The sequence below is a fragment of the Lagenorhynchus albirostris genome, chromosome 3, assembly GCF_949774975.1.
Source record: "Lagenorhynchus albirostris chromosome 3, mLagAlb1.1, whole genome shotgun sequence".
Taxonomy (NCBI): Eukaryota; Metazoa; Chordata; class Mammalia; order Artiodactyla; family Delphinidae; genus Lagenorhynchus; species Lagenorhynchus albirostris.
This window is the reverse complement of record NC_083097.1, coordinates 152,556,330-152,580,796: the sequence shown is the minus strand read 5'-3', so window position 1 is coordinate 152,580,796 and position 24,467 is coordinate 152,556,330. Positions and strand designations below refer to the sequence as shown.

The following is a 24,467-nucleotide window of genomic DNA, read 5'->3' as shown; positions in this document are numbered from 1 at the left end:
AGGTGGGGACGGGGCTAGGTTTGTGGCTGGGGACACCACAGGTGAGAATTTGGGACACGGGAAGAATGGACCCGTGCAGATGGGTATACCCGCCCGGGCGCGGGGTGCAGGGACTGACGGCGAGGGGCGTGGGGGCGCCCCGGGGCAGGCCGGGAAGGGGGGGCGGGCCTCCCCCCGGCCGGGTCGGGGCGGCGCTAGGACCGAGCGCGCGGAGTGAGCGAGCCGGGCGGAGCCAGCGCCCCCCGCCCCCCGCCGGCCGGCTCCCCTCCCCCGGCCGCTGGCTCGCTCGGCTCGCAACGCTGCAGAGGCTCCGAGGCGGCGGCGGCGCGGCGACTCCCTCTTTCCCTCCCTCCTTCTCCGTCCGTCCGTGCGTCTGTCCGTTCGGCCTCGGTCCGGCCCGCAGCATGGCCGGCGTCAGCTTCAGCGGCCACCGCCTGGAGCTGCTGGCGGCGTACGAGGAGGTGATTCGGGAGGAGAGCGCGGCCGACTGGTGAGCCCCCGCCCCCGCCCCCCAGCCCCTTTGTCCCCGCGCTGCCGCGCCTTTGTTTCCACCCGGCCCAGTCGCCCCGCAGCCGGGAGGGAGGGGGAGACCCCGAAATGGTGCAGCGGCCCGGGAGGGCCAGGGAGGGGCTGCTTTTGTGCGCGCCGGGGGAGGGGCCGGGCCGGGCCAGGCGGGGCACCGGCGGGCCCCAAGCGCCCGGAGGCGGCCCCAGCCGCGCGGTGGGAACGGTGGCCGGACGCGGGCTGGAGAGACGCAGGGTCCAGATGTGTGGCCCGGGGCCTCCCGGCCTTGTGGAAGCCCATCGCCCGCCCCCTCCCCTTTGCCTCGGGCCGGGCGGACAGGTGTGCATGGGCGGCCAAGGGCACCTTTGCCACCTTTGAGCGGGCGAGGACGGGGCAGGGACCGAGCTAGCAGAGCCAGCGCAGCCTACCCGGCCGAACCCGGCCCCGGCCACAGCACAAAGGAAAGCTAGGGCGGGGGAGGAGCAGAGCGGGCTGGGGGCCGGGGCGCCCCGCCCACCGGGGGGCCTCTCGGAGTTGGGGTGTGATGGAAAGACGTTCATTGCCACAGGGCCACCGCCAAGTGACTCCTGTTCCCCTGAGGGGTCGAGGAGGAGGCAAGGATAAGTGCTCTCCTCGATGCCAAGGGGATTGCAGGGAGTAGGCAGCTGGGCTGGGACATGCCAAAGGAACTGAACTGCCTGCCTAGGGAGCCAGGTGGGGTCCCTGGGAGGAAGCCCCCAGGCGCACCACTCTGCAGGGAGTTCCCAGAGAAGGATGAGGGGGTGAGTGGATCCACTGAGCCCCTAGCCCGGTGGCCCAGGGGCAAGGGGCTCTCAGCTCCTCTGTGGGGGAGGAGCTGGGCTGCCCTCTCCTCCCTCCCCAGCTGTTGTCTCCCCCTAGGCTGTGGGAGGGGTTGGACCACCTGCTCTGGGACTGGAGTCCCCAGGTTGGCAGGAAAGCCAGGGGGTTTCACACTGCCCCATTCAGGAATCATCATCCTCCCAAGATACTCTTCTCCTGGGGCAGATGCCCATTCTGTTCCCTAGGGCTCTTCTCCCCTTGGCAGGCAGGAAACACAAAGTGAAGGCAGGTCTGAGGGACCTCACTTGGGATGGCCTCACCCTCATGCTGAGGACACTGACCTGGGGGCTGGAGGAGGGGACAAGATGGCCAGGCATCCATGCCACAGTACTGCAGCACTGGCGGGCGGCCAGGCCTGGAGGGATGGACGCGGGAGACAAGCAAGCTCTCGTGTCCTGCGGGTCAGTCATAGGAGAGGCCAGCACAGGCTAAGCGGGCAAGCGGCCCATCCGTTGTCCCAGCCCTGCCCCATGGGGACTGAGATCATGGGAGGAGTTCAGGGCAAGTGGCCGGCTTGGCCTGGTGGAGGAGCTGGCCTTGGGATATGGGCCATGCCTGGAGAGAGGCACAGCCCACCTTGGAACCCTTGCCCTCCAGTCCGGGGGTGCTGCCTGCCACCACCCCGTTTACCCCTACCTTCCCAAAGGCAGAGCTCCCACAGCCACTGCTGGCCCACATCCTGCTCAGCAGAGGCCTGGGCTCCCACCATCCAGCAGCATCCATGTGGCCAAAGTGAGTTATTCATCACTGGCGTGCCTCACCCCTCCCCCACCCCAATCTGCGTTGTGTGTGGGACACACACAGATGTACACATGCACCGTCATACATACATACATTTGCTTACTCCCAAGGGCCCAGATAAACATTTGGTAGAAAGGATGTGAGGATCAACCTGCAGAAGGGGACATCAGGGCCCCCAGCACCTAGCACAGAACCAGGGGTACAGTGGAGTCTCAAGACTCAGGGGCAGACCCTGTACTCAGAGGCTGGAGGAGGGCGTCTTGGGTAAAATTGCTGTCTGGGCAAACGGGGCTTGGCACTTCCCTCCCTTACCTTGCCTCTGAGTGGGGAGTAGGGGTGGGGGAGTTCACTCCTAGGTGGCTCACTCTGAAATGGACCGCTGCCCTGATGCTGGCAGCAGGGGACCCAGGAAGTCAGACTGTGTAGTGAAAAGAACTAGTGTTGTCCTGGATGTGATCCGACTCGCTATACATAGCCACACCAAGTCTCTGCTCCTCTCTGGTCCTCTTGAAAAGAGGAAAAGGGGATTGGGCTCAACCATACCTGGGATACCCAAGGCCCTTCCAGTTCTGATATCCTGAGAGTGTGATTGTCCTGAAGAATCCACCTGCCCTGAGCCCCCCATCCTCAGCTGACCCCAGGATCTCCCTGGAGCTGCTACATTCAGCTCCCACCTCACCCCAGTCCACTTTCTCTGGCCGAGATGGTCCCACCTTCACGAAGCTTATAGTTCAGGACAGTGTCTGTCTCCAGGGGTTGGAGGTGGTGTAGATTCCTGCCCCCCTCCATCCTGATTCCTTGCAGTTTCACCAGCTCCCACCCACCCAAGAAGCACTGGTGGTCTAGTGAGATCTGGGGCAGGCTCAGGTGCCTCTTCCTGTCCCTGCTGGAGTGTGGTAAGCGCTTTGGGGAGGTGCAGCGCAGGGCAGGGCTTCATGGGAGCTGGCATTGGGTCCCTGAGAGATTTCAGTCAGGGATGGGCATGGGTGGAGAAACAGGTCTGGCCTCCCTGTGAAGGGAACCACATATGCAGAGGCTCCAGGTTGGGAAATATCCAGAACTGTGCTGGGAATCAGGGAGCCATCCAATGTGACCCGAGTGTATGGTATGGATACGGAGGTCTGGCTGGAAAGGCAGGTGCTCAGGGTTGAAGGCCTGCTGAAACCTTTGAACTTAGCTATGGTTTCCACCAGGTAAGGGCCAGGGCTGCAGCAGGAAAGGTGGCTGCAGGTGGGTAGGCAAGGAGTAAAGAATGGAAGGGGCAGGTTCCTGGGAGGAGCCAGGGTCCCTCAGAGAGCCTAGGAGAGGCTGACAAGTCACCCCAGGGAGGTGTGATGGCCAGAGCAGTGTCTGGGAACCAGGGTCTTGGAGTTCTGCCTCAGTTTCTCATCTGTGGAATGGAGAAGGGAAGACCCTGCTTCTCTAAGGGCCTTTTGTTCCCAGTGGTGGGTTTAGGGCAGCCAGACAGGTGGTGGGACAGCTGTGTTGAGAAGCAGCTGCCAGGACTGTAGCCTGGGCAACAGTTGGACCAGGAGCTCCCGGCCCCACAGCCCACCTGTGTCCCTTTCAGGAGGGAGGGATCCCGAGAAGCAGGGGGCTGGGGGCCCATTTGGCTCTGGCAGTGACTTGTGCTGACCTCATGGGGCTGGGCCTGGACCAGGCCCTCCCTGCTCCCTCCTTGCTCCGCCCTCCACCCTCCTCCCTCTCTCCCTTCCTCCCTCTTCTCTCCTCCCTCTTTCCTTCCCTCCCATTTCCCTTGCTCCTTCATTTTCTCTTCATCCCTTCACTTCCCTCCCTTCTCTTGTCTTCTCTGTCTGCCTCCTCTCCCTGCTCGCTTTCTCTTCTGCATCTCCCTGGTGCTCCTGCTTCCTCCCCTCCTAGCCCCCTACCTTGGCAGTAAGGAAAGGGGAGCTTGGGGGAGGGGCTGAGCCTCCTGCACCTCCGGTACATGACCTTTATTCCTGGCCCCAAGCCTGTCCTCCAAGTGGGTCCTGGGGAGGAGCTATCTCTGTCTTCCCTTCTGTGAAATGGATGCTGTGCCACTGCTACCTGTGAAGAAAAAGCTAGGGAGGAGGAGGAAGGAGGAAGGCTGCTAGGTCAGCTTTTTGCCAAAGCTGAGAGGGAAGGCAAGGCCAGCAGTCCCAAGAGGCCAGAGCCTCAGCTAGGGCGGAGGCCTAGGGCTGGAAGGCCAGGAGAGCACATTCACCCAGGGGTCAGAGTCCAGGCAGGAGTGACCATGGTGACCTCATCCCCATTTCAGAGAGACTGAGATTGAGACTGAGGGCGTGTCCCCTTGGGGTCCTTTGTGTTCAGGAGAATGCAGCTGGGGTGGGCCAGTCGCGTGCCAATTGCTGGGTTGCCATAGTTACCAGGGGATGCCCAGAGCTGAACAGCACCAGGTTCTCTCTCCCCATCCCCCTCGGTGTGGGGGGAGGGGCAGTGGGTACCGAGGCACGCGCCAGGTAGGTTCCTGGCAACGGCCAATGGGGATGAGGAGCGGTAGCCAGGGAACGGTAACCAAGGAACCGTCGCCTTGGAATCTCCATCTCACACCAATGGCTGAGTTGCAGGCTGCTAGGGCCAGGGCTCCGAGGACGCAACACACTGGCTCACTGGAAGCAAGCGACTGGGCAGCGATTTCTTCCCCACTGCCTGCTCCCCACCTGACCCAGGCCTCCCTCCATCAGATCCCAGACTGTCCCCCACTGGGTTCCAGCCTGAAATGGTGCTTAGCCATTGTTGTCATGGTGACAAGGCTTAAGTGCTGGGCTGGAACCCCCCTCCTGTCCTGCCCCCTCTGTATCCCTCCTATCCCCGAGAGCCGTCTCCACCCAAAATTGGCTGCCTGGGCCCTGCCAGTTCTCCCAGCCACCCCTCCCTCTCCCCAGGGCTCTGTACACATATGAGGATGGCTCAGATGACCTCAAGCTTGCAGCGTCAGGAGGTAAGAATTCCAGCCATTCCTTTGCCTTCCTCTCCGCTCGCCCCTCCGGTTGTTTTCTTCCCCACCCGCCTGGCTCCAGGCCACCTCGCTGCCTTCATCCAGCAGACCCACACTTGTCTGGCCAAGTGTCCTTCCTGTGGTTATCCCTAAGATCCCCAGGGTGGGGAGGGAGGGAGACTTGTTTCCTGTTTGATTATGAGAAGACTGAGCCTCAGAGAGGGAGAGTGACTTGCCCGAAGTCACACAGCTAGACGGGAATGGGCCTGGCAGGGATGGCCCAGATCACCCCACTTTCTTGAGAGCCCTAAAAGGTTTTATTTTACCTCAGTGGGTGCCAGCCCCGCGTGAGACTTGATGTGTGAAGAACACTTCCTCAGTTCTTCCCCAAGGTCCTGGGGGATTCAGAGGCAAAGCTCACACCTGCCTGCTGCCTCTTTCACACCAACACAGAACTCTGGGACTTCCAGATCTCTGGCGGTGCCTGCAGAGCCCACAAGAAGAGTCTTTGCTTTGGGTTCCAGGCCCTTTGTGGGGGAGGGATTCAGGAGATGGCGCCTGACACCCTCCTGATTCCCCCAGATGGGGGCTTGCAGGAGCTCTCTGGCCACTTTGAGAACCAGAAGGTGATGTATGGCTTCTGCAGCGTCAAGGACTCCCAGGCTGCTCTGCCGAAATACGTGCTCATCAACTGGGTATGCAGCTATGGGCTGGGGAAGGGAGCCGAAGGCCCAAGAACGGTTATCCTCCATCCCACTCCACTCACTGACACTGCTGGAGAGAACCCCACTAGTCCCGGGAAGAGAGCCCTGGGCCTCAGCCTGCCGCCAACTCTTGTCCTTTCCCGACACCCCCTTTCGCTGGGTACTTTGCAGGTTGGCGAAGATGTGCCTGATGCCCGCAAATGTGCTTGTGCCAGCCACGTGGCTAAGGTGGCCGAGTTCTTCCAGGTGCGAGCAGGGTCAGGGCTTATGGGGGCGGTGATGGGAGGGAGCCCTGCCGCCTGAACACGCCTTCTTCCTGCTGCAGGGCGTCGATGTGATCGTGAACGCCAGCAGTGTGGAAGACATAGATGCGGGCGCCATCGGGCAGCGGCTCTCCAACGGGCTGGCACGGCTTTCCAGCCCCGTGCTGCACCGACTGCGGCTGCGTGAGGATGAGAACGCCGAGCCGGTGGTCAGTGTGCGCCCCGGGCAGGCTGGCCCTGCCCAGGGCTCCGCCGTCCGGTTCCTCTCAGTCCTCACCCTTTGCGTGTGGGGGCTCCTGAGCACTCGGCCTGTGGGCTGCGCTCACGCCAGGCCGCTTGACTCTGCAGGGCACCACCTATCAGAAGACCGACGCAGCTGTGGAGATGAAGCGGATTAACCGCGAGCAGTTCTGGGAGCAGGCCAAGGTGTGGACCCTGACCCCGGCCTGCAGGCTGAGCTGCCACTCCCTGTCCTAACCCCATGGGGTAGCTCTGCCTTCTCTCCCTAAGGGCCTCGCTTGCACAGCATGGGCCATCCTACGTGCTTCCCCTACTGAAAGAGCGAGCCCCTGAGTTCTCAGAACCCTGGGTTGGGGATGGGCTGGAGGGCTGGGGCGGGCCCCAGGCTCAGGGCCTGCACTGCCTTGGCACGGGGTGCTGCAGAAGGAGGAAGAGCTGAGGAAGGAGGAGGAGCGGAAGAAGGCTCTGGATGAGAGACTCCGGTTTGAGCAAGAGCGGATGGAGCAGGAGCGGCAGGAGCAGGAGGAGCGGGAGCGGCGCTACCGGGAGCGGGAGCAGCAGATCGAGGAGCACAGGTGCGCCCCGCCCCGCCCCCGGGGTGCTGGGCCGTGGGCCCCACGTGGGCCCATCCTGAAGGCTTGCCTGCACCTCTCATTCCAGGAGGAAACAACAGACTTTAGAAGCAGAGGAGGCCAAGAGGCGGTTGAAGGAGCAGTCTATCTTTGTAAGTTCTTAGTCGGGGTTCCTGTCTCCTGCCCAGGGAAGCGAGGATGGTCCTCGTGTTCCTGCGCCTCTTGCGGGGGGAGTAAGTGTCTTGGGGACAGTGCTGGGCATTCTGGGTACCGCTGCATGGGCATGGGGTAGCATGCAGTGTCAGGCCTGGTACCCGATCATGTGAGGCTCTGTTCCCTGGCTGTGGAAAGAGACCTCCTTGGAGAAGCTAATACTCTAGACCGAAAGAGAAAATCTACCTTGACCCAGACCCTCACTGACCAGGCTCCTCCTGCCCCCGCCCAGCAGGGCCTGAGGGGCTCGAGGTGGATTAGACATGCTTCCTGCACTTATATGGGGCTCGAGGCCTGGTCCCCACGGCAAGAATACTGCAGAGCCATTGAATGGATCTGGGCTGGAGTTCTGAGCATCTACATACAAGTGTGTGTAGTGTCTCTTTGAGAACAGGTACTTGTTCCAGGGGTGCTGGCTGAACCTCCAAACACTGGGATGGCCCGTAGGGTCATCATGATTGACCCCTTCAAAATCACAGTGGAGTCAAATCTTCATGCTTTGAATTGAATTTTATACTTGAGAAATAGTTAAGATCATTCAAAGCTGAGCATGGTAGAGTTTAGGACAGGAGGTGGGCAGTAGTCATCTGGACTGGGACTGTGTTGGGTAGCCGTTGGGCCATGGGGACTCAGACAGACTCCAAGGTCACACCCACAGGAGGCTGGGAGGGAGCTGGCAGGACAGCCCTGCCGGCACTGGCATTAATGGCTGTCATAGGTCATTCCACTCACGTTAGCCCCTGGGGGTGGAGAGGACGTGTGGTTAGTAAGCTGCAGCCTCATTCATTCAGCAAACCCTTGCCACCTGCCATGTGCCAGTGTGAGAAACATGGTGGAGAACAAGATGAACAAGGCTTGTTTACAATTAATTGATTCATTAGTTTATTTTTAATTGTGGCAAAGTGTACATAACATAAAACGTACCATCTTTACCATTTTTCAGTGTACAGTTCCGTGGTGTTAAGTGTATTTATATTGTACAGCCATCACCACTGTTTATCTCCGGAATTTTCTTCATCTTCCCATACTGAATCTCTGTACCCATTAAACACTAACTCCCCACTGCCCCCTCCCCCAGCCCCTGGCAACTGCTTTCTGCTTTCTGTGTTTAAGAATGTGACTACTCAAAGTACCTTGTATGAATGGAATCACGCCGTTATTTTACCTTTTGTGACTGGCTTATTTCATTTAGCATAACATCTTCAAGGTTTATCCATGTGTCAGAATGTCTTTTCTTTTGAAAGCTGTTAATATTCCACTGTATATGTATACCAGATTTTGTTCATCCATTCAGAGCAATTTCTTTTCGAAAAAGCTTATTTTTATGGAAAATTTCACATACGTACACAAAAGTAGAAAGAATAGTATAGTGAACCCACTGAACTGATTGCTCATCTTCACCAATTACCAGTGTTTCAGGCAAAGGCTTACAGTGTCACATCATTATTTTATAGTCTCATCTGGCCCTTCAAGTGTGGCTCATGTGACAGTGACAGTAGGTGTTTTAGCAGGTCACTGTGGTTACCCTGCAACTTCAGGTCCTCTGAGGGAATTCCCACATGAGAAACTTTGGAATTTAGAAGTGCTTTATATTGGCTTAAGGAGCTATTCTGCTTTCTCTCTTCTGATAAGAATTGCATTCCTTATGTGAGTTCCCTTTTTGCCTGGGATGCCGGGGAGCTTCCATTTATCTGAAGATGCTCAGGCATAGCAATGCTATTGACCTTTATGGTTAGTGCATTGATGTCTCTCTCCAACCCCAAGCTCTAATTTGTTTCAGTGTTTTTTTCACAGTGTTACGTAGTTAAGGTTTTTGTGGTAAGCTGCCTCTGGTCCTTTTTTTGAACAAGGCAGAGGAACCTAGCAAGGTTATACTAGGCAGGGGCAGCGTAACAGCAAAGGCTGGTGGGATGTACATTTTGGGGGGAAGGCAAGGAGCCTTCCCCAATGACTGGAGCCCGCTGGGAAATTTGGGAGGAGAGAGCAAGGTCAGAGGAGGAGTTTAGACTTCATTCTGGAAGACACAAAGTGGCAGTTGGGGTGACAACCCTCTTGAGGCTTTTGGTGTGATGAATTCAACTGAGGAAACAGGTATGAACTGAACCTTGGGCTGGCCACTCACACACATAAGTGAGTTCTTATCCTGTATTACACACAGAGGGTGGGGAGATGATCCAGAAACAGGAAATTATGACGCAGTGTAATCTGTGGTGTATGCCTGGAACACCTCATGGGGACCCAGGGAAGGAAATGACCTGAATGGGCCAGGGACCCCTTCCCAAGGAGGCAGTGCCCAAGCTGAGGCCGGAAGCAGGAAGAGCTGGACCTGGGGTGGGGGTCGGGTACTTGGGGAGAGAGATTCGTCTCCCATGCCAAGGCACGGAGGTGGGAAGTTGTATGCATGTTCCAGGAACTGCGACTACATCATGCTGAGGACTTTATGCCTACATCTCACAGGGTGTGGGCGAGTCAGGGTGGGAGGGGAGCGTTGTGAGAGGTGATGGACTAGATCAGGCAGGGAGAAGGGAACATGGGCCAAGCAAAGGGGCCCCACCTACCTTTATTCCTGTGGTTGCAATCTCAAAACAGCGAGTGAAGTGGGCATGTGAAGGGCAGTAGGGAGTGGTGGGGACTGTGGTGAACTGGATAACACACACCCTGTGGGCTGCTACAGTGCAGCTCTAGTCAATGGCTGCTTTGGGACACGCTGGCCTGTGTTGCCAGGGCTTCTGGCATTTCAAGAGAAACTGGAGACCCTGATCTCAGTAAGAAAACCTGATTTTTAAGTGATGGCGACTAATTAACATTTTGAAAAGATCCTTTCAGGTCTGTAGAGAAGAAATGGGGGGAAAGAGAACAAGGAGGCAGGGGACTAATGAAGAAACCTCAGTCGTGATACCAAGATCCACGCAGCAGTGATGGAGGTGTGGTTGGCTAGGTGCTGGGGTAGGAGGTTCGAGAAAAGTTAGCTGCAAATCAGGGAGTGCTCCTGGGTGTCCTGGGGTGCCCAGGGGCCTGTCTGGACTGGAGATGAGGTGGCTGAGGACCTTGCAGATAGAAGGTGCTGTGTGACTGGGTCGTGAAAGTGGTTCCAGATAGTGGAGGAAACATAGGGGCTGTAAGAAAGCCAAGAGCTCTTGTGGGAGTGGGGTGCTCAGAACACTTTCCCTTTTGGTTTCCAGGGTGACCAGCGGGATGAGGAGGAAGAGACCCAGATGAAGAAGTCAGAATCGGAGGTAGAGGTGAGAGCCAGGGGGACCAGACATCTGAGTTTGGTAGGGCTGCCTCAGTCGGGCCCTGCCTGGCCTGACCCTTTCCATGTGCCCCCAGGAGGCAGCAGCCATTATTGCCCAGCGACCTGATAACCCACGGGAGTTCTTTAAGCAGCAGGAAAGAGTTGCATCGGCCTCCGCAGGCAGCTGTGATGTGCCCTCACCCTTCAACCACCGACCAGGTAGTCCCAGCTCCCACCCCCACCCAATCCCCACTTCTCAGGTTTTGGCCTTGAGCCTCTTTGGGACCTTTCTTGGAAGGGAAACCTTGCCCAAGGACCCCTTGGAGAAGGCAAGGCCAGTCATTGAGTGTGCTTCCACCCGCCACCTCCAGGTGGCAGGGCTGAGAAGGGCTCGGGCAGGGTCAGTGTTGGGCCTGGGCTGAGCGATGGGCTGTGCTCGAGCCATCTGGGCATTTCACACAAGGGCTAAGGCATCCCCCTGGCTGCAAGGAGTAGCCCTGCTGGGGTTGAACTAGGTCTTATCTGAAGGCCTGTGGGTGCATGGGGAGTGGGCTCTTTCCCTGGTCCTGAGTTTGAGCAGCCTGGAGCCTGTACCCAGGGTTCCCTGTTTGGATTCTCCCCGTGCAGCTTCCACCTCTCCTTGAAGCCCCCTTCCGCTCCCTGTCTGCTGGTCTGTTTGCCCCTTCTGTGTGCTTGGCTCTGGGCTAGGGTTCCAGGGGTGGGGCAGGCTGATCCGAGGGGTGGGGCAGGCTGTTCCGAGGCGTGGGCTGCCCTGAGGCTGGTTGCACTGTGGCGTATCAGGCTCTTTGCTGTGTGTGGCTGGTGTGGTGGAGTCATCTGTTGGCTTGAGGCTCTGGCCCAGCTTGGCTGAATGTGCGCCCTGGCTGAAGGCAGCTTGGACATCCAGGGCCAGCTTGGGGGTGGATGAGGCCTCGGGGTGGGGGTGGGGGAGACTGACCCTCTCTTGTCCTCTGTCTCTCTCTCTGTCTGTCTCTCTTGGCAGGTCGTCCGTACTGCCCTTTCATAAAGGCATCGGACAGTGGGCCTTCCTCCTCCTCCTCTTCCTCCTCCTCCCCTCCACGGACTCCCTTTCCCTATATCACCTGTCACCGCACCCCAAACCTCTCTTCCTCCCTCCCATGTAGGTAGCAGACCCCAGGCCTCCGTGGGGGGGGGTAAGGAGGGCCCCCTGCTTCCCAGCAGCCCCCCTGCCCTCACTCCCCCAGCCTGACTGCTGACCTCTGGTGTTTGTCCCCAGAGCAGGTACCGCCTGCCTCTTTCCCCTGGCCCTGAAGGGACACTGGCCCTTAGGGGCCTGGCTTATAGGGTCTGGAGCTGTGGTCTGGCCCCTGGGGGGCCTGGGGAGCTCCCAGCCCCGACCCAGACTCTAGAGAGGAGGGGCTGGTCAGGCCCCAAGGTGGACAATCCTGGTTCCACCTGGCTCCCTGGCCCTTACTGACCAGCCTAGGGGTTTTTGTTCCACAGGCAGCCACCTGGACAGCCACCGGAGGATGGTGCCTACCCCCATCCCTGCCCGGAGCCCATCTGACTCCAGCATGGCCTCTACCCCTGTCACTGAGCAGATCGAGCGGGCCCTGGATGAGGTCACGTCCTCGCAGCCTCCACCACTGCCACCACCACCCCCAGCAGCCCAAGGTGTGTGAACGACCCTAGCCCCTGGGCTGGGAACGCCAAATGGCCATGGTAACAACCCCCCAGGGATCTGGGCCAGACTGTACTGCCCTGGAAGTGGCTGGGGCAGCGAGGAGCCCTGGTCAGACCTGCCCTCTCTGAACCTCAGTGTCTCCCTGGAGTGGGGATTGCGCCTTCCTCCCAGGGCTGCTGAGAGGTTGAAAGACACTAGGTAAAGGGGCAGTGGGGACCAGTGGGTGCTAGAAGGCACTCTGCATGGAAGTCTTAGTGGAGGCCTTCTTTCCTGGACTCCTTAGTGGGTGGGCAGGGTACTGTAGGGTGCCTGCCCAGGGCCTGCATCCTTTCCTGGGAGCTGATCACATGTCTCCTCCATCTGTGCTTTGACAGAGACCCAGGAACCCAGCCCCGGCCTGGATAGTGAAGAGACCAGCAAGGAAGCCAGAGCAGCAGACCCTCAGGCCTGGGCCAGCCCCCTGGAGGAGTCCCCTCAGGCACCAGAGCCTCCCCAGGGCCAAGGCAGCCCCACAGAGGACTTGATGTTCATGGCGTCTACAGAGCAGGCAGTCCTGGCTGCCTCTCTAGAGCCTGCCATGGCTGGAGCCTCTGCAGCTGACACCCCAGCAGCTGATGCCATTGAAACCGACGCTGCCGCTGCTGACACCAGTGTTGCCAACACCGTCACCCCTGCCACTGCCAGCCTCATTGACCTATGGCCTGGCAATGGGGAAGGGGCCTCCGTACCCCAGGCTGAGCCTAGGGCCCCCACACCACCCTCAGGTGCCGAAGTCACTCTGGCAGAAGTGCCCCTGCTGGACGAGGTGGCTCAGGAGCCACTGCCGCTGGCTGGTGAAGGCAGTGCCAACCTTCTCAATTTTGATGAGCTGCCTGAGCCACCAGCCACCTTCTGTGACCCAGGGGAGGAAGTAGAAGGGGAGCCCCTGGCTGCCCCCCAGGCTCCAACTCTGCCCTCAGCTCTAGAGGAGCTGGATCAGGAGCCGGAGCCGGAGCTGGAGCCAGAGCCCCAGCTGCTGACCAATGGCGAGACCACCCAGAAGGAGGGGACCCAGGTGGGGCTGGGGCTGCCTAATGGGAGGGGAAGTGGTCAGGGCTGGAGCAGGGGGCTGACCCTGCCTTCCTTAGGCTTGCAGCAGTACCCTGCCCCCTTTCTCTGTGACCCACATTGTTCGGGGGTGGGGGGGAAGCTGTATTTCATTCCCCCTCCCTGGGCCAGCTCTGCTTTTATTCCCAAGGCGGGCATCTGTGTTTGCCTGGCAACCGCTGATAGAATCGCTGGTTGCAGGGGAAACGTGCTCAGGCCTGGTAGGTCAGCCCTAGTCCTGCTGGGTGGGACCCAGTGACATGGACCTTTTCTCCTACAGGCCAGTGAGGGGTATTTCAGCCAATCACAGGAGGAGGAGTTTGCCCAATCGGAAGAGCTGTGTGCAAAGGCTCCACCTCCTATGTTCTACAACAAGCCTCCAGGTAGTACTGGGATGGGTGATGGAGAAGAATTTGGGTGGCGGTGCTGTGTTCAAGTGTGGACAGGCAGCGTCCCCCCTCCCCCCCCACACAGCTGGCACAGCTCCCCAGGGTTGGGAGGGACACAGGCATGGATCTGCTGGGCCATCTCCTTAACTCCCCTCCCTTCCCTACACCATAGAAATCGACATCACCTGCTGGGATGCAGACCCCGTACCAGAAGAGGAGGAGGGCTTCGAGGGTGGCGACTAGCGGTGATGCTTGCCCTCAGGCTGCCCTCGCCAAGGCCGCCCACCTGCGCTGGCCTCTGGCCAGACGGCCCGCAGTGCCTGCACTTGCAGCAGCTCCGCCTGGCACCCACTCTGGATTCCGGCCCTGGCCGGGGACTTGGCCGCTTCCCTACCCACAGGGCCCTACTTTTACAGCTTTTCTCTCTTTTTTAAAGTTGATAGGAGACTTGTACAGTTGACTGGTTTTCCTCCCGTTGGTAGTTGAGATGCTGTTGCAAATTCCACCCCCTTCCCACCCGGTCCAGATTGTAGCTCTTAGTCCTCCCTGCTCACTCAGCTGGCCGGGGTGGAGGCCTCACCCTGCTTGGGGCCTGGCGTGGGGGGAAGTTCTGGTGGGAAAATGTTCCCCCCACCTCTTTTCCTAGTTTTCTGTTTCTTGGAAAAATATCACTTTGTATTCTCTGTCCAGGGCTTCAGATATTTTGCACGAATTTTAAAACATGGCAATAAATGGCTCGTGGGCTCTGGTTCCCTGGGACCCGCCCCCCTCCCCCCTTCTCTTGACCCCTCCCAACCTGGTCCGAAGGAAGTAGCAGGCCCAGCTGGGGCCTCTCAGCTTCCTGGCCCTTTCCTGCCCCCTCCTGCTGGGCAGGTCCCAGGCTGGAGGCCCTAGGCGTGATTCAGGTCAGGGCTATGGGTGGCCCCTTTCCATCTTCTCCCTCTTTGCTTGGGTTCCTTTTTCACGTTCAGTAACTGTTTTTTGGAAAGCACAAACTTCTGTAACAGGTCGTGCTCATGTCTGTTAATAAAGAAATCCAGATCCCTTCGGGCCTGCTGCTCCGGGCCTCCAGGGGCTGATCTGGGGTGGACTGCCTGCCACGACCCCATTCCCAACTCTTCCCACTTCCAAGGCAGCAGGGGCGCCCTCGCCAAGACCTCAAGGGCAAGGAAGGTGGGGTATGAGGCTCCCTGGGGAACCGGCCAGTGGTTTGAAGCAGGCAGACCTCAGGTTTAGTTCTACACCCTCAGGCCGGTTTGTAGCTGAAAGGCGCAACAAGGTTCGGTCCCGATAAGGCCGGGCACACCTGGCCGCCAGAACCTTGGGTGCAAGCAGTGGGTGCCCCCTCCGCTTGTACCAAACCAGATCACACACCTTTATTATCCTCAAAATGTAACAAACGGGGTAAGAAATCCCTCCCTCCCGCCCCGCCCCCCACCCCCACCTCCGCAGTCCAAGGGAAGCGTTTAAAAAGCCCCGCAATCAGGCCAGGAGTCCGCGGGTGGGGCCCGGGACGCCGGGCGCCCTCTATACGGCTGTAGTCCTCCCGAACAAGGGGATGGAGACCGGCAGGCGCCAAGCTCCGTGCTCCAGTGGCTCTCGGCTGCTGAGCTCTGAGTCGGTCCAGCTGGGGAAGACCCGACGGCTGCGGTCCGCCTGCAGGCAGAGCGCAGGGCAGGGCGGCGCGGGCCGCGGGGCACTGGGCAGGTGCAGCGCCGACGTGTAGCCCCGGTCCAGGAAGAGCGGCTTGTAGCTGGGCGGCGGCTGCTCCTGTTTCTCCGCGCTGTCGCGGCGGCTCAGAAAGGGCGTGACAATCTTCCGATACAGGCCGCGCGTGTCCGTGAGCACCTCGCTGTAGGGCGGCGGCGGCTCGGCCATCAGCACCGCCTCTTCGTAGCACGGTGGCTTGGACGTGTCCGATTCCGCTGCGAAGTGGGAAGCGGTCCGAGGACGTGAGGCTCTCCGTCCTCAGCCTCCCGCAGAGGCCTTGGCCAGCCGCCAACCCCAGACCCAGCCCGCTCCCTCCTCCTAGCTTCTCAAGGAGGCTGTCCTGTGGAAGCCCCGCGGGTAAGCAGCGAGCCCGCCCCCTGACGAGGCCTCGCCCACCCTAGTGACCCAGGCTGCCCTCTGGCGGAGGTCGGTACTTACCTTGGCGCGGGTAGCTCCACGGCCGCGGCGGTACTGATAGGTGCTGCGGCGGTGGGTGCGGAAGCGCGTGGTGGTGTGCGTGCGGGTGCGCGTGCGGCTGCGCGGGCCCGTGGTGCAGCATCGGGTGCACGTGCACGTGCTGGTGGGCGTGCGCCGGCGCCTCGAGACGGCCGCGGTGAGGTGGTGGCGGGGGCGCCAGGCCGGGGGGGCTCCCGGCCTGGCTGCCCTCGAGCTCAAGGGGCTCCAGCTCAAGCGCGCGCAGATTCTGCTCACGCAGCCGCTCCTCCTGGCGCCGTTTGAGGCGGCGACGCAGGAAGCTGCAGAAGCAGCAGAGTAGGACGATGAGACCCCAGATGAGCCAGAAACCGGCAAAGCACGTGAGGAACGTGTAGGTGCCCTGGGACATAACCATGGCGGCGGCGCGGGCGGCGGGTCCTCGGCTGTTTCACTGGACAATGGGCTCCTCGACGTGGCCCCGGGCCCGCGCCAAGCTCCCAGATGCCTCCAGCGTCACTCGGGGACCCGCGGCCGGGGGCTGCCCGCAGCTGGGTTCAAGTCGTGCGCGCGCACGCAGGGGGCAGCAGCAGCGGCGCCCGCTCCTTCCCATGGCGCCGACAGGCACGCTGGCGGGCCTCACCCGGGGCCGCGCGGGACCTGTGGGACAGACACAGGGCGCGGTGAAGGCGTGCTGTAGCCCCGGACGACTTCCCTGCCCGCGCCGGTGCCCTGCGCAATCCCGGGGAAGCCTCCTCTACGGAACCTCCGCACTCCGCGGGGGCCCGGTGACGTCACCTGGATGACGTCACGCTCAGAGGTTTCCCCCGTAGGGCTTTCCCGTATCTGAGACCCGGCCGCCGCCGCCTCCCAGCCGAGGTGACTCCAGGCAGGCCAGCAGGAGGCGCGCGAATGCCAGGTTCGACCTCAGTGCGAACGGAGATTCGCCATCCGCATCCCCGGGGTGCAGGGTACCCCAGCTCCGAAAGGGCTCGAGAGGCCCATTGGCAGACTCCCAGGGCGCCGAAGGGGAGCCATGGCGCAGTTGTTTTGCGGCGGAGAAAAGGTGGTCCACCTCCTAGGCCCCACAAGCAGCCCGCCGGTGCCCAGCTTCAGCCCTATGCATACACACCTGGCAGCCCCTGGCGCCCTAGGCCTTGTATCCGCTCCCAACCCTGGATGTCCAAAGCGTGTAACATTCCGGACCGCACCGCGGCTTCCTGCTTGTCTCAGCTCTTGTAGGGGGCGATCGGGCGGGTGGTTCCCGCGGCTACTGCGTGCTACCAGCCTTTGTCTGAGCCCAACGCGCCGCCGAGCGTGGGCCGTTCCCTCTTTTCCTTTACTCTAGGCGCCTCCGCTCGCTGAATCCCAGCTCCGTCTCCGCTTCCTCAGCCTCCTACCCATGCGCAGCCCCACTTGGCCCTGCCCTTCTAGCTCCAGGCCGCCATGTCTCTTCCCCCAATTCTTTTCCCTCTCTGCAGAGGGTAGGAAAATTAGCTCAAGTAATCGGTACCACCTGGTTCCACATCACTCCAGATGGGCACCTCTAGTTCCATTTCCTCTCCACAGCCAGGGTTGAGAGGGGAACCTTGCATCCTAAGAGGTATGTAGGAGGGAGCCCTAACTGAGGAGGGACAGGCGACTGTTCACCACCCCCTCAGAACAGGAATGACCCCTTCCTGACTGCCTTATACCCAGGGGCTTTCACATACAACCCTTTGGGGTAACAAATTATTCCTGTTTTACAGATTTTACACAATTAGCTGTGTGGATGGCAGTTGACGGTTCCATAATTTGAACCCAAGCCTGGCCACAAAACCCTAGCCTGGGGTGGGAAAGTGCTGCTGCTTGAGCTACTTTGTGGGTCTCTTCCAGGAGCCCCATGGACCCCCCATCCTCAGCATGCCCAACCAAGGCACACATGCATTCAGCTCTGGGGGCCACAGTGAGCCTGAGCCCCAAGCTGGGGACCCCACATTAAGTTGACTTAGACTGGTCTGAGAGCAAGCTGGGGGGAAGCCAGGCCACACAGGCCACCCCACACTTCTCCCCCAGATGGCTCCTTTCTGACTCCGTGACTGCTTTGTGCCATGTGCCATTGGTGCCCGTGCCAGTCCCTTTCTCCTGGGCCTGTGTTCCAGAACACACAATGGCAGGAACAATAGCTCCACCCGCCCCCTCGACAACCCCACCATGAGGCTGCCATGGTGACGCAGCCCAGATAAAAACACGATGCTGCCAGTCACTGGGAGTTAATTAAATCTGTTATTCTCCTTTTCCTGAGCCCACAGGAATTTTCAGGAGTGCTCTGAGGAAGCTGGCCCTAACTAGGGGGCTCCTTGGCCTGCAAAGTAGGAACAGCTCTGGGTCAGGAAAGCACTTCTGGGGCTGGAGGTGATGGAGTTTAGCTGAATTAGAAATAAAAATACCTGCCAAGGATTGTCTACTGTGTGAAGCCTCATTCTAGGCCCCTTCCATGCAGAGTAATCTAATGCAATCTTCAACACCACCTTCTCACTGGGGGTCATGCCCATTTGATGGATGAGACAGTCTTAGAGAAGGAAGTGACTTGCCCTGGGTCACACAGCTAATAAGGGGAAGAGCTAGGATTTAGCCTGAGTGTGAATCCAAAGTCTGTGTTGAAACACTTTCCCCTAAGTGATGAGTGAGATGTAAATAAATGCACGTGAGCACTCAGTACAGGAGATTTGGCAGTCGTGGGGACACTGGCCAGGCTGGCCAGCCTGTAGCCAAAACGCGCCTTCCTACTCCTTCCCACCAAAACTTGGTGCTTCTGGCAACCAGTCCTCAGCCCAACAGTGGGAAAGGCTACAGGGTGAAGGAGAGATGGAATGGCAGCTCTAGGGTTAACAAGGAACAAAGGACAGGGACTGTGCCCTGAGGGGTCCAGCTCAGCTCGCTGGGCATTAGGAGGATTGGGACAGGCCACACCCAAGACCCACTGGGTGCCACTGTCGCCTCTCAGCCTGTCTCATCTATCAAATGGGCATGACCCCCAGTGAGAAGGCAGTGTTGAAGATCACATAAGATTCTGTGTGGAAGGGGCCCAGAACAAGGCCTGACACACAGTAGACAAGCCTTGGTGGGTATTTTTATTTCTAATTTAGCTAAACTCCAGCTGAGAGGCAGGAACTATTGCTGAATTTTACAGACTTGGCCTCTGTGGGTCTGAGAGAGGAAGTCTGCTTAAGGTCTCACAGCTGAGCTGGCCCTCTGACCCCCCACACAGGGCTGGTCCATAGGAGTTGCTCAGTAATATCTCATCTAATCCACAGTAGTTGCCCAATATATAAATGTCAAGGAATTAATTCAGGCTTTTCCAAGTGCTCTTCCTGACCAAGCCAAGCTTCTCAAAGCCTTTCCAAAGGGCTGTTCCTTTATCCCTTCACACCTGTGCATGCTCCTGTCCGGGTCTGGGGCGCCCTTCAAACTCAGACCCTGCCTCTTGCTCACAGCCACTCACCTTCCCCATCCCCTTCAGACGCATGCCTGGTCCCTAGTAAATACCAACTCCAACTGTGTGCTGGGAGCGGAGCCTTTGGCCAGACTCATCCTTAAGTCTGCCGTTTTATGATTTGTTTTCTGTTTGTTTCCTTATTCTCTTTTCTTACCTTTTTGCGGGTTATTTGGACGTTTTTCAGGATTCCATCTTGGTTTATTTGTGGAGTTTGTGAGTATATCACTTTGTAGGGTTTTCTTAGGCCACACACTCACTGGGAGCACAGCAGGGGATGGGAGTGAGAGCTGGAGGGTGACATGTTGTCTCAGTTTCCTCGTCAGTGGCCGTGGAGAAGAGTGAGCTAATCCATACAAAGGGCTTGGAGATGCCCAACAAACATGAGCACTGCTGTCCACAGTTTCAGAGCTGGGGGTGCAGAGGTGTGTGCCCCCGGGCTGGATGCCACAGAGAGTTCTCAGTCACCCTATAAACTAGGTGAGCATTCTGCCCATTTGACAGATGAGAACACTTGGCTCAGAGAGATTAAATGACCCCCAAGGTCACACAGATCTCTTACTCTAGGGCCTGGTGCACTGCTGTGGGCACCTCCCACATTACTCCTCTGTATGGAGAACCCCGGCCCCCTAACCTTAGACCCCAAAGATCTGCTGCTGGCTCTTTTATCTCAGCAAAGGGCCCACCGTTTTCACCATCTGCCAAATCCGGTTGTTTTTAACCCTCAGTATAGTGTGTCTTCATCTGTCCACTTCCTTTTGTCCCCCCACCGCAGCTGGCTGGGTCAGGTCACTGTCATCTCTCACCTGGGCCCCCATTACCGTGCTTGCCACCACTCTCTCTACTTCCACGCTGTGCTTCTGCCTGGCCTGCCACTCTCCACACTGTCCATTTCCCCCTGGCCTGCTCCTGAACCCAGCTGCTACACAGCCTCGCTGCTCTCGCCCCAGCGCGTGCTCCTCAGCCTCACCTGTTACCTCCCTGGACGTGTCAGCCTCCAGCTACCTCACCCTGCAGGGCTGGATGAGAAGTCCAACGATATCAATCACAGTGTTCTGTAGTGGCCTGTGTCCAACACGAGGGCTGCATCTGCCTTGATCATCTGGCATACGGTAGCTCAAAAACCACTTGTTGAAGGAGTAACTGGAGGTGTCCAGTTACCTGTTTGGTCTTTTAGCTGTCTGACAAGGAATACCTCAAGAGCTAGGTCTGCATCTAGTTCATTCCTGGGAAATGTTGGCCATTCACCAAAATGTCACTGAGAAAGCAGCTCTCAGCCCTCACAGGGAGGTTTGTAAGCAAGCTGAGGATGCATACGTCTATGTGAATAAAAGGAAAAGTCTACGTGGAGATGTGTACCAGGGGCTCTGGAGTGGAAAGAAGGAATCCTAGGCAACAGGGGCTCTGGGTCACAAGGGGAAGCCGTGGATGTGACACCAGAGTTGCTGGTCAAGTGAAGGAATAGGCATCCAGGCCGGGGGACAGAGGAGAGAAGGAGGAGAGTATGGTGTGTGGAATGAGGGTGGGGTAGGAAAGGTGACCGCTCACCTGTCCTGCGTGCCCTGCACGTGCCAAGCCCCCTGCTAACCTCTCTAGATTCATTACCTCAGCGAGGAGGGAGCTGCTGCCATCCCCACTCTACAGGCAGGGAGCTGGGGCCAGTACAGGCCCACATAGCCTGTGGGCTTATGAAATCCAGGGGACTGTAAAGCCCACTGTCCTGGCAGAAAGGCCATTTTAGGGAGGCATTGGTGACATTTTTACACTCCTCCCACACCAAGACAAATGAACTGAAACCAGAGAGAGATGATGGCAACTGTCCCAGCTGCCACAGTCGGCCAGGCGCGGAGCTGGCCAGAACCTCATTTCCAGCGAGGCCAAGGTACTGGCTTGACACCCTCACCTGCAGGCAGCATCTCTGTGATCCAACCTCAGCACAATGCCAGGAACCCAGGGCTTGCAAAACTGCAAACAGGACAACAGAGATTGGGGCCCTAGTGGGTTGGTGTCTACTGTACTCAGATCTGCCCCTCCAAGGGAGTTGGCCACACCTCGGGGGTTGTGGGGGGGTGAGCGGAGGTGATTGTACCCTCTTTTGAGGGGCAGCCTGGTGAACACGCAGAGCACTGAGCAGGGAGCCCTGGGTTCAAATCCTGCTTATACCCTGCCCAGGCTGTGTAATCCCATCCCAGCTATTCCCACGCCTGAGCTGAAGTTTCTTCACCTGTATGACAGAGACGATGAGACCTGCCTGGCAGTGCCAAGGTAGGAGCAGAACTGATGGGGGATGTGAAAATACACCAGCATATACAGCTGCACTTGACAAACCAAATGCCAGCACCTTGCAGCCTCAAGAGGCTCAACTGTGGAAACTGGCCCATGGAACTACATCTACACAAGCCTGGAGATGGTCTAGCAAAAATTGCCATCACTTTCCCTTGGACTAGAGATCTCAGCCTTGTGACTCTCAGCCTTGACACAGTTCATGGACATGTTTTGTTGGCCCATAATCATTTTTTAAAAATATGATTAGTTGCCAAGATTTAAAAACCAGGAGATTTTACATACATTTCTGGGTCAACTTGAAAACTGGACAACCTTGTCATACCAAGTCCACATTCTCAGATGGTGACACAGACTGCAGCTGATTAGTGCCCTAGTCCACCTGGGCCTTGGAGGCATTTGGGTTTCTAACCCCTGAGCTAGACTGAGCACCCACAGGGGCCAGCAGTGCATGGGCCCATCATTGCTAAATTCCTTCTGCTACAGCCAGGGCTGCAAGCTGACCAGGCCACAGAGCCCACAAACCAAGGAATAGGGCCTTGGGGGTTTCCCAGGGGACTGAGGTAGCCCTCACTGCTCAGCTTCCCTCAGAGAGAGAAAATGGAAGGAGGGAGGAAAGGAGGCAACCCAGCCATAGCACGGTCCTACAGAGCATCTGGGGGCAAGAATCTGGCTGATTTTGCTGGAAGAAGGAAAGGTGTGCCAAGGCCTAAAAGACATAGGGAATTTCCTCACTGGAGGAATGCAGAAGAAGGTTAAGAATGCTTCTCTAGAAGGCTCTACAGTTCTTTTCTGCCTGGCTCACAAGAGATAGTATGTAGCAATACCATAGCAAAGAGGCGCCATGCCAGCAGAGAAACCTGCACTGGAAACCTAGCTCCACCACTTATTAGTTGTGCAACCTTGGGCAAGTCATTTTACCTCCCTGAGCCTTGGAGTCATCATCTCTAAAATGGATAATAAACTTACCTTGCACAATGTTGTAAGGACTAGGAGATCATGGATGCAGAGTGCTCAGCACAGGTCTCACACAGCAGGAACAGAATGAAAGGAGCCTGTGAGTAATTCCAAAGGCACTCCTGCCTGTGGGAGACTCAGGCCTGACTTAGGATACCACCCATCTAAGGGCATCTATGTCAAGGCCTCACATGCCCAGGTAATGGTCACCTCTGGTACCCAGGAGACCTCCCTGGATGGGAAAGGAAACCCAAGGGTGGTTGTGGTCACTGGGATGTTGGGTCCAAGGCCTGCGGTTGGGGCTGGCATCTGCTGAGTCAGGCCCGGGAGAGATGGCAGGAGGGCCATTTCTCTCCCCCAGCAAGCTATCCACTGAGGGGAGGTTGGGAGGGGAGCCAGAGGTCATTTCCTCTGACTCAGCGGCCATTCTCCTCTCAGAGGAGCTCCCCTGGAAGATAGGACATCTCCATGTGGCGCTGGCCTGCCTGCCGGCCAACCTGCATGCCACCCAGCACAGTCTGGGCTTTGTGCTCAGACAAGAAAGGGACACTTGTGATCCAGACAGGGGGTCGGGTGCTTCTATTTGGCCTGGGATTCAGCTTCCCTGGGTCAGCAGTGTCCTTTCCTCTGCTACTGCCCACGCTCCTTCCACCCCTTCCCGGAGAATGGTGGCTTGAGAAGAGGAGCAGAGACCCACCGCGGGCCCAAGCCACGGTTTGGCACATGCTCTGGCCGTGAGGAGGAGGGATGCGAGCGTCTTTCATCTCCCCTGGTAGGGACCATCACCTTTGGGGCACCCAACTCGGGTCAGGCCATTTCGCTGGCGGGGGGTGGTGGTGGTGGGGTTTGGGTTTGGGATGACGGGCACAGACCCCGGACCCATGCCTCCTCCTCCCGTGGCTGGCCCAGGGGCTGGCCCGCCCCCACGTTTGCTGCCACCCCAGGAGCCCTGCTGCGACGACTGCAGCCACGTGGGAGCCAGCTCCTGCCCACGGGGCCGCTCGCCCCCCACCCCCACCCTCGACGGCTGTGGAGGCAGGAACACCCAGACGGGCCAGAGGGTCGAAGTTCCCCCCACCGCGAGAGGGAGAGTCCCCCGGGGCTTCGGCCCCTCGTGGGGGCGGGGATAGGGGGTCGCCGCCCTGCAGCCGCGTTGCCGGGGAGCGCAACCCGGTTGCTGTGGCAACCGTTTCCAAGCGAACCGGCGGCGGCTTGCGCCCTGCTCCCGCTTCTTGGCTCACTGGCGCCTTCCCTCTCTCTCCCTGCCTCCCTCCCTTCCTCCGGTGTGGGCTGGGGGAGGGGCCGGCCGGGGCGGGGGTCCGGGGCGGCGACCCGGGGCCAGGGCGCGGAGCCGCCCGCGGGGAGGGGCTTAGCCCCGGGATCATCTTCCGCCCGCGCTCCGGACCCGACCGGCCCGCCACCGCGGTACTCACGGGCCCAGGCATCCTCCTCGAGCTCGTCCTCCTGGCTCGGGGCGAGCGGCACGGGCCCCGCGGACAGAGCCCGCGACCCGGGGGAGGCGGCGGCGGCCCCAGGGAACGGACTGTGGCAGCGAAGGCGGCTCCGAGAGCTGGGCTGGAGCCGCGGGGCGCGCGCACGGGCGCGTACACGGCGCGTACCGAGCCCGGCGTGCGCGCGCGCGGCCGCCGGCAGAGGGCCCCCACCCCCAGTCAGTCGCCGCCGAGGATGCTGTCCCGGGAGCGAAAGGCTGAGGACCCGGCACCCACCTGCCGCACCGAGACTCGGCAGGCAGGGCGCCGGGTTCACCCTGCACAGGGAATGCCCACGCCACGCCGCACAGCTCCTGGCAACAGGCTGTCCGGACCCGGCAGACGCTAGCAGACCCGGTGCACACCGTCGTCGGCTGAGCACACAGGATGCTCAGCCAAGGAGCTGAGATGGAGAACGAACCTACCTACCTACCTACCTCCACCCGGAGAACGCACACATGTCCAGGCCCTGGCCACATCCTGACGGGCACCGCACACACGCAGTGGGCAGGGGCTGGAGCAGGCAGGCACCCCAATGTGGCTCCAACTCACAAATACATAGCCCACTCCCAACTCACGGCCTTTCCCACTGTGTTCCCAGCACACACTATCACATGTCTAGTAAGAAGTAGCACAGGGAAAACATAGTGCTGGATCCATAGCCCTGGCTTTCATGGACCCTGCTCATCCCCAGGGAACAGAGGT

At 59.2% G+C, this 24,467-nt stretch overlaps 2 protein-coding genes across 8 annotated transcripts; one reads left to right on the top strand and one right to left on the bottom strand.

Moving 5' to 3' along the window:
* Positions 1-267: 267 nt before the first annotated feature.
* Positions 268-14,459, top strand: DBN1 (drebrin 1). Of its 4 annotated transcripts, none has more exons than XM_060144326.1 (16): positions 379-490; positions 2,012-2,097; positions 4,995-5,050; positions 5,630-5,742; positions 5,923-5,997; positions 6,077-6,223; positions 6,363-6,440; positions 6,678-6,829; positions 6,915-6,978; positions 10,222-10,281; positions 10,370-10,493; positions 11,278-11,415; positions 11,760-11,930; positions 12,315-12,994; positions 13,307-13,409; positions 13,588-14,459. In XM_060144326.1, the coding sequence occupies exons 2-16, from the start codon at positions 2,087-2,089 to the stop codon at positions 13,656-13,658; spliced, it is 2,043 nt and encodes a 680-aa protein (XP_060000309.1). In that variant the 5' UTR covers positions 379-490; positions 2,012-2,086; the 3' UTR covers positions 13,659-14,459. The 4 variants fall into 4 exon arrangements, with proteins under 4 accessions (XP_060000306.1, XP_060000308.1, XP_060000309.1 ...); XM_060144327.1 differs by having other exon boundaries at positions 474-490; positions 2,016-2,097; XM_060144323.1 differs by lacking the exon at positions 2,012-2,097 and having other exon boundaries at positions 268-490.
* A 408-nt stretch (positions 14,460-14,867) lies between these two features.
* On the bottom strand, positions 14,868-23,840 carry PRR7 (proline rich 7, synaptic). 4 transcript variants are annotated; one of them, XM_060144319.1, is made up of 5 exons: positions 22,285-23,159; positions 20,003-20,997; positions 19,190-19,322; positions 15,564-16,217; positions 14,868-15,340 (listed from the first exon to the last, which is right to left on the bottom strand). In XM_060144319.1, exons 4-5 carry the CDS (start codon positions 15,973-15,975, stop codon positions 14,943-14,945), a joined length of 810 nt encoding a protein of 269 aa, XP_060000302.1. In that variant the 5' UTR covers positions 15,976-16,217; positions 19,190-19,322; positions 20,003-20,997; positions 22,285-23,159; the 3' UTR covers positions 14,868-14,942. The 4 variants fall into 4 exon arrangements, with proteins under 4 accessions (XP_060000302.1, XP_060000303.1, XP_060000305.1 ...); XM_060144320.1 differs by lacking the exons at positions 19,190-19,322; positions 20,003-20,997; positions 22,285-23,159 and adding an exon at positions 23,706-23,840; XM_060144322.1 differs by lacking the exons at positions 19,190-19,322; positions 20,003-20,997; positions 22,285-23,159 and adding an exon at positions 17,987-18,007.
* Between the last annotated feature and the right edge of the window lie 627 nt (positions 23,841-24,467).

Excerpts from the sequence above, each read along its gene's own strand:
- DBN1 (XM_060144323.1), top strand. The coding sequence starts at position 405 with ATGGCCGGCGTCAGCTTCAGCGGCCACCGCCTGGAGCTGCTGGCGGCG. Across the intron at positions 5,051-5,629 it reads CAAGCTTGCAGCGTCAGGAG|ATGGGGGCTTGCAGGAGCTC; the intron begins GTAAGAATTCCA and ends TGATTCCCCCAG. Across the intron at positions 10,282-10,369 it reads AGTCAGAATCGGAGGTAGAG|GAGGCAGCAGCCATTATTGC; the intron begins GTGAGAGCCAGG and ends ATGTGCCCCCAG.
- PRR7 (XM_060144320.1), bottom strand. The coding sequence starts at position 15,975 with ATGGTTATGTCCCAGGGCACCTACACGTTCCTCACGTGCTTTGCCGGT. Across the intron at positions 15,341-15,563 it reads GTGGAGCTACCCGCGCCAAG|CGGAATCGGACACGTCCAAG; the intron begins GTAAGTACCGAC and ends CCCACTTCGCAG.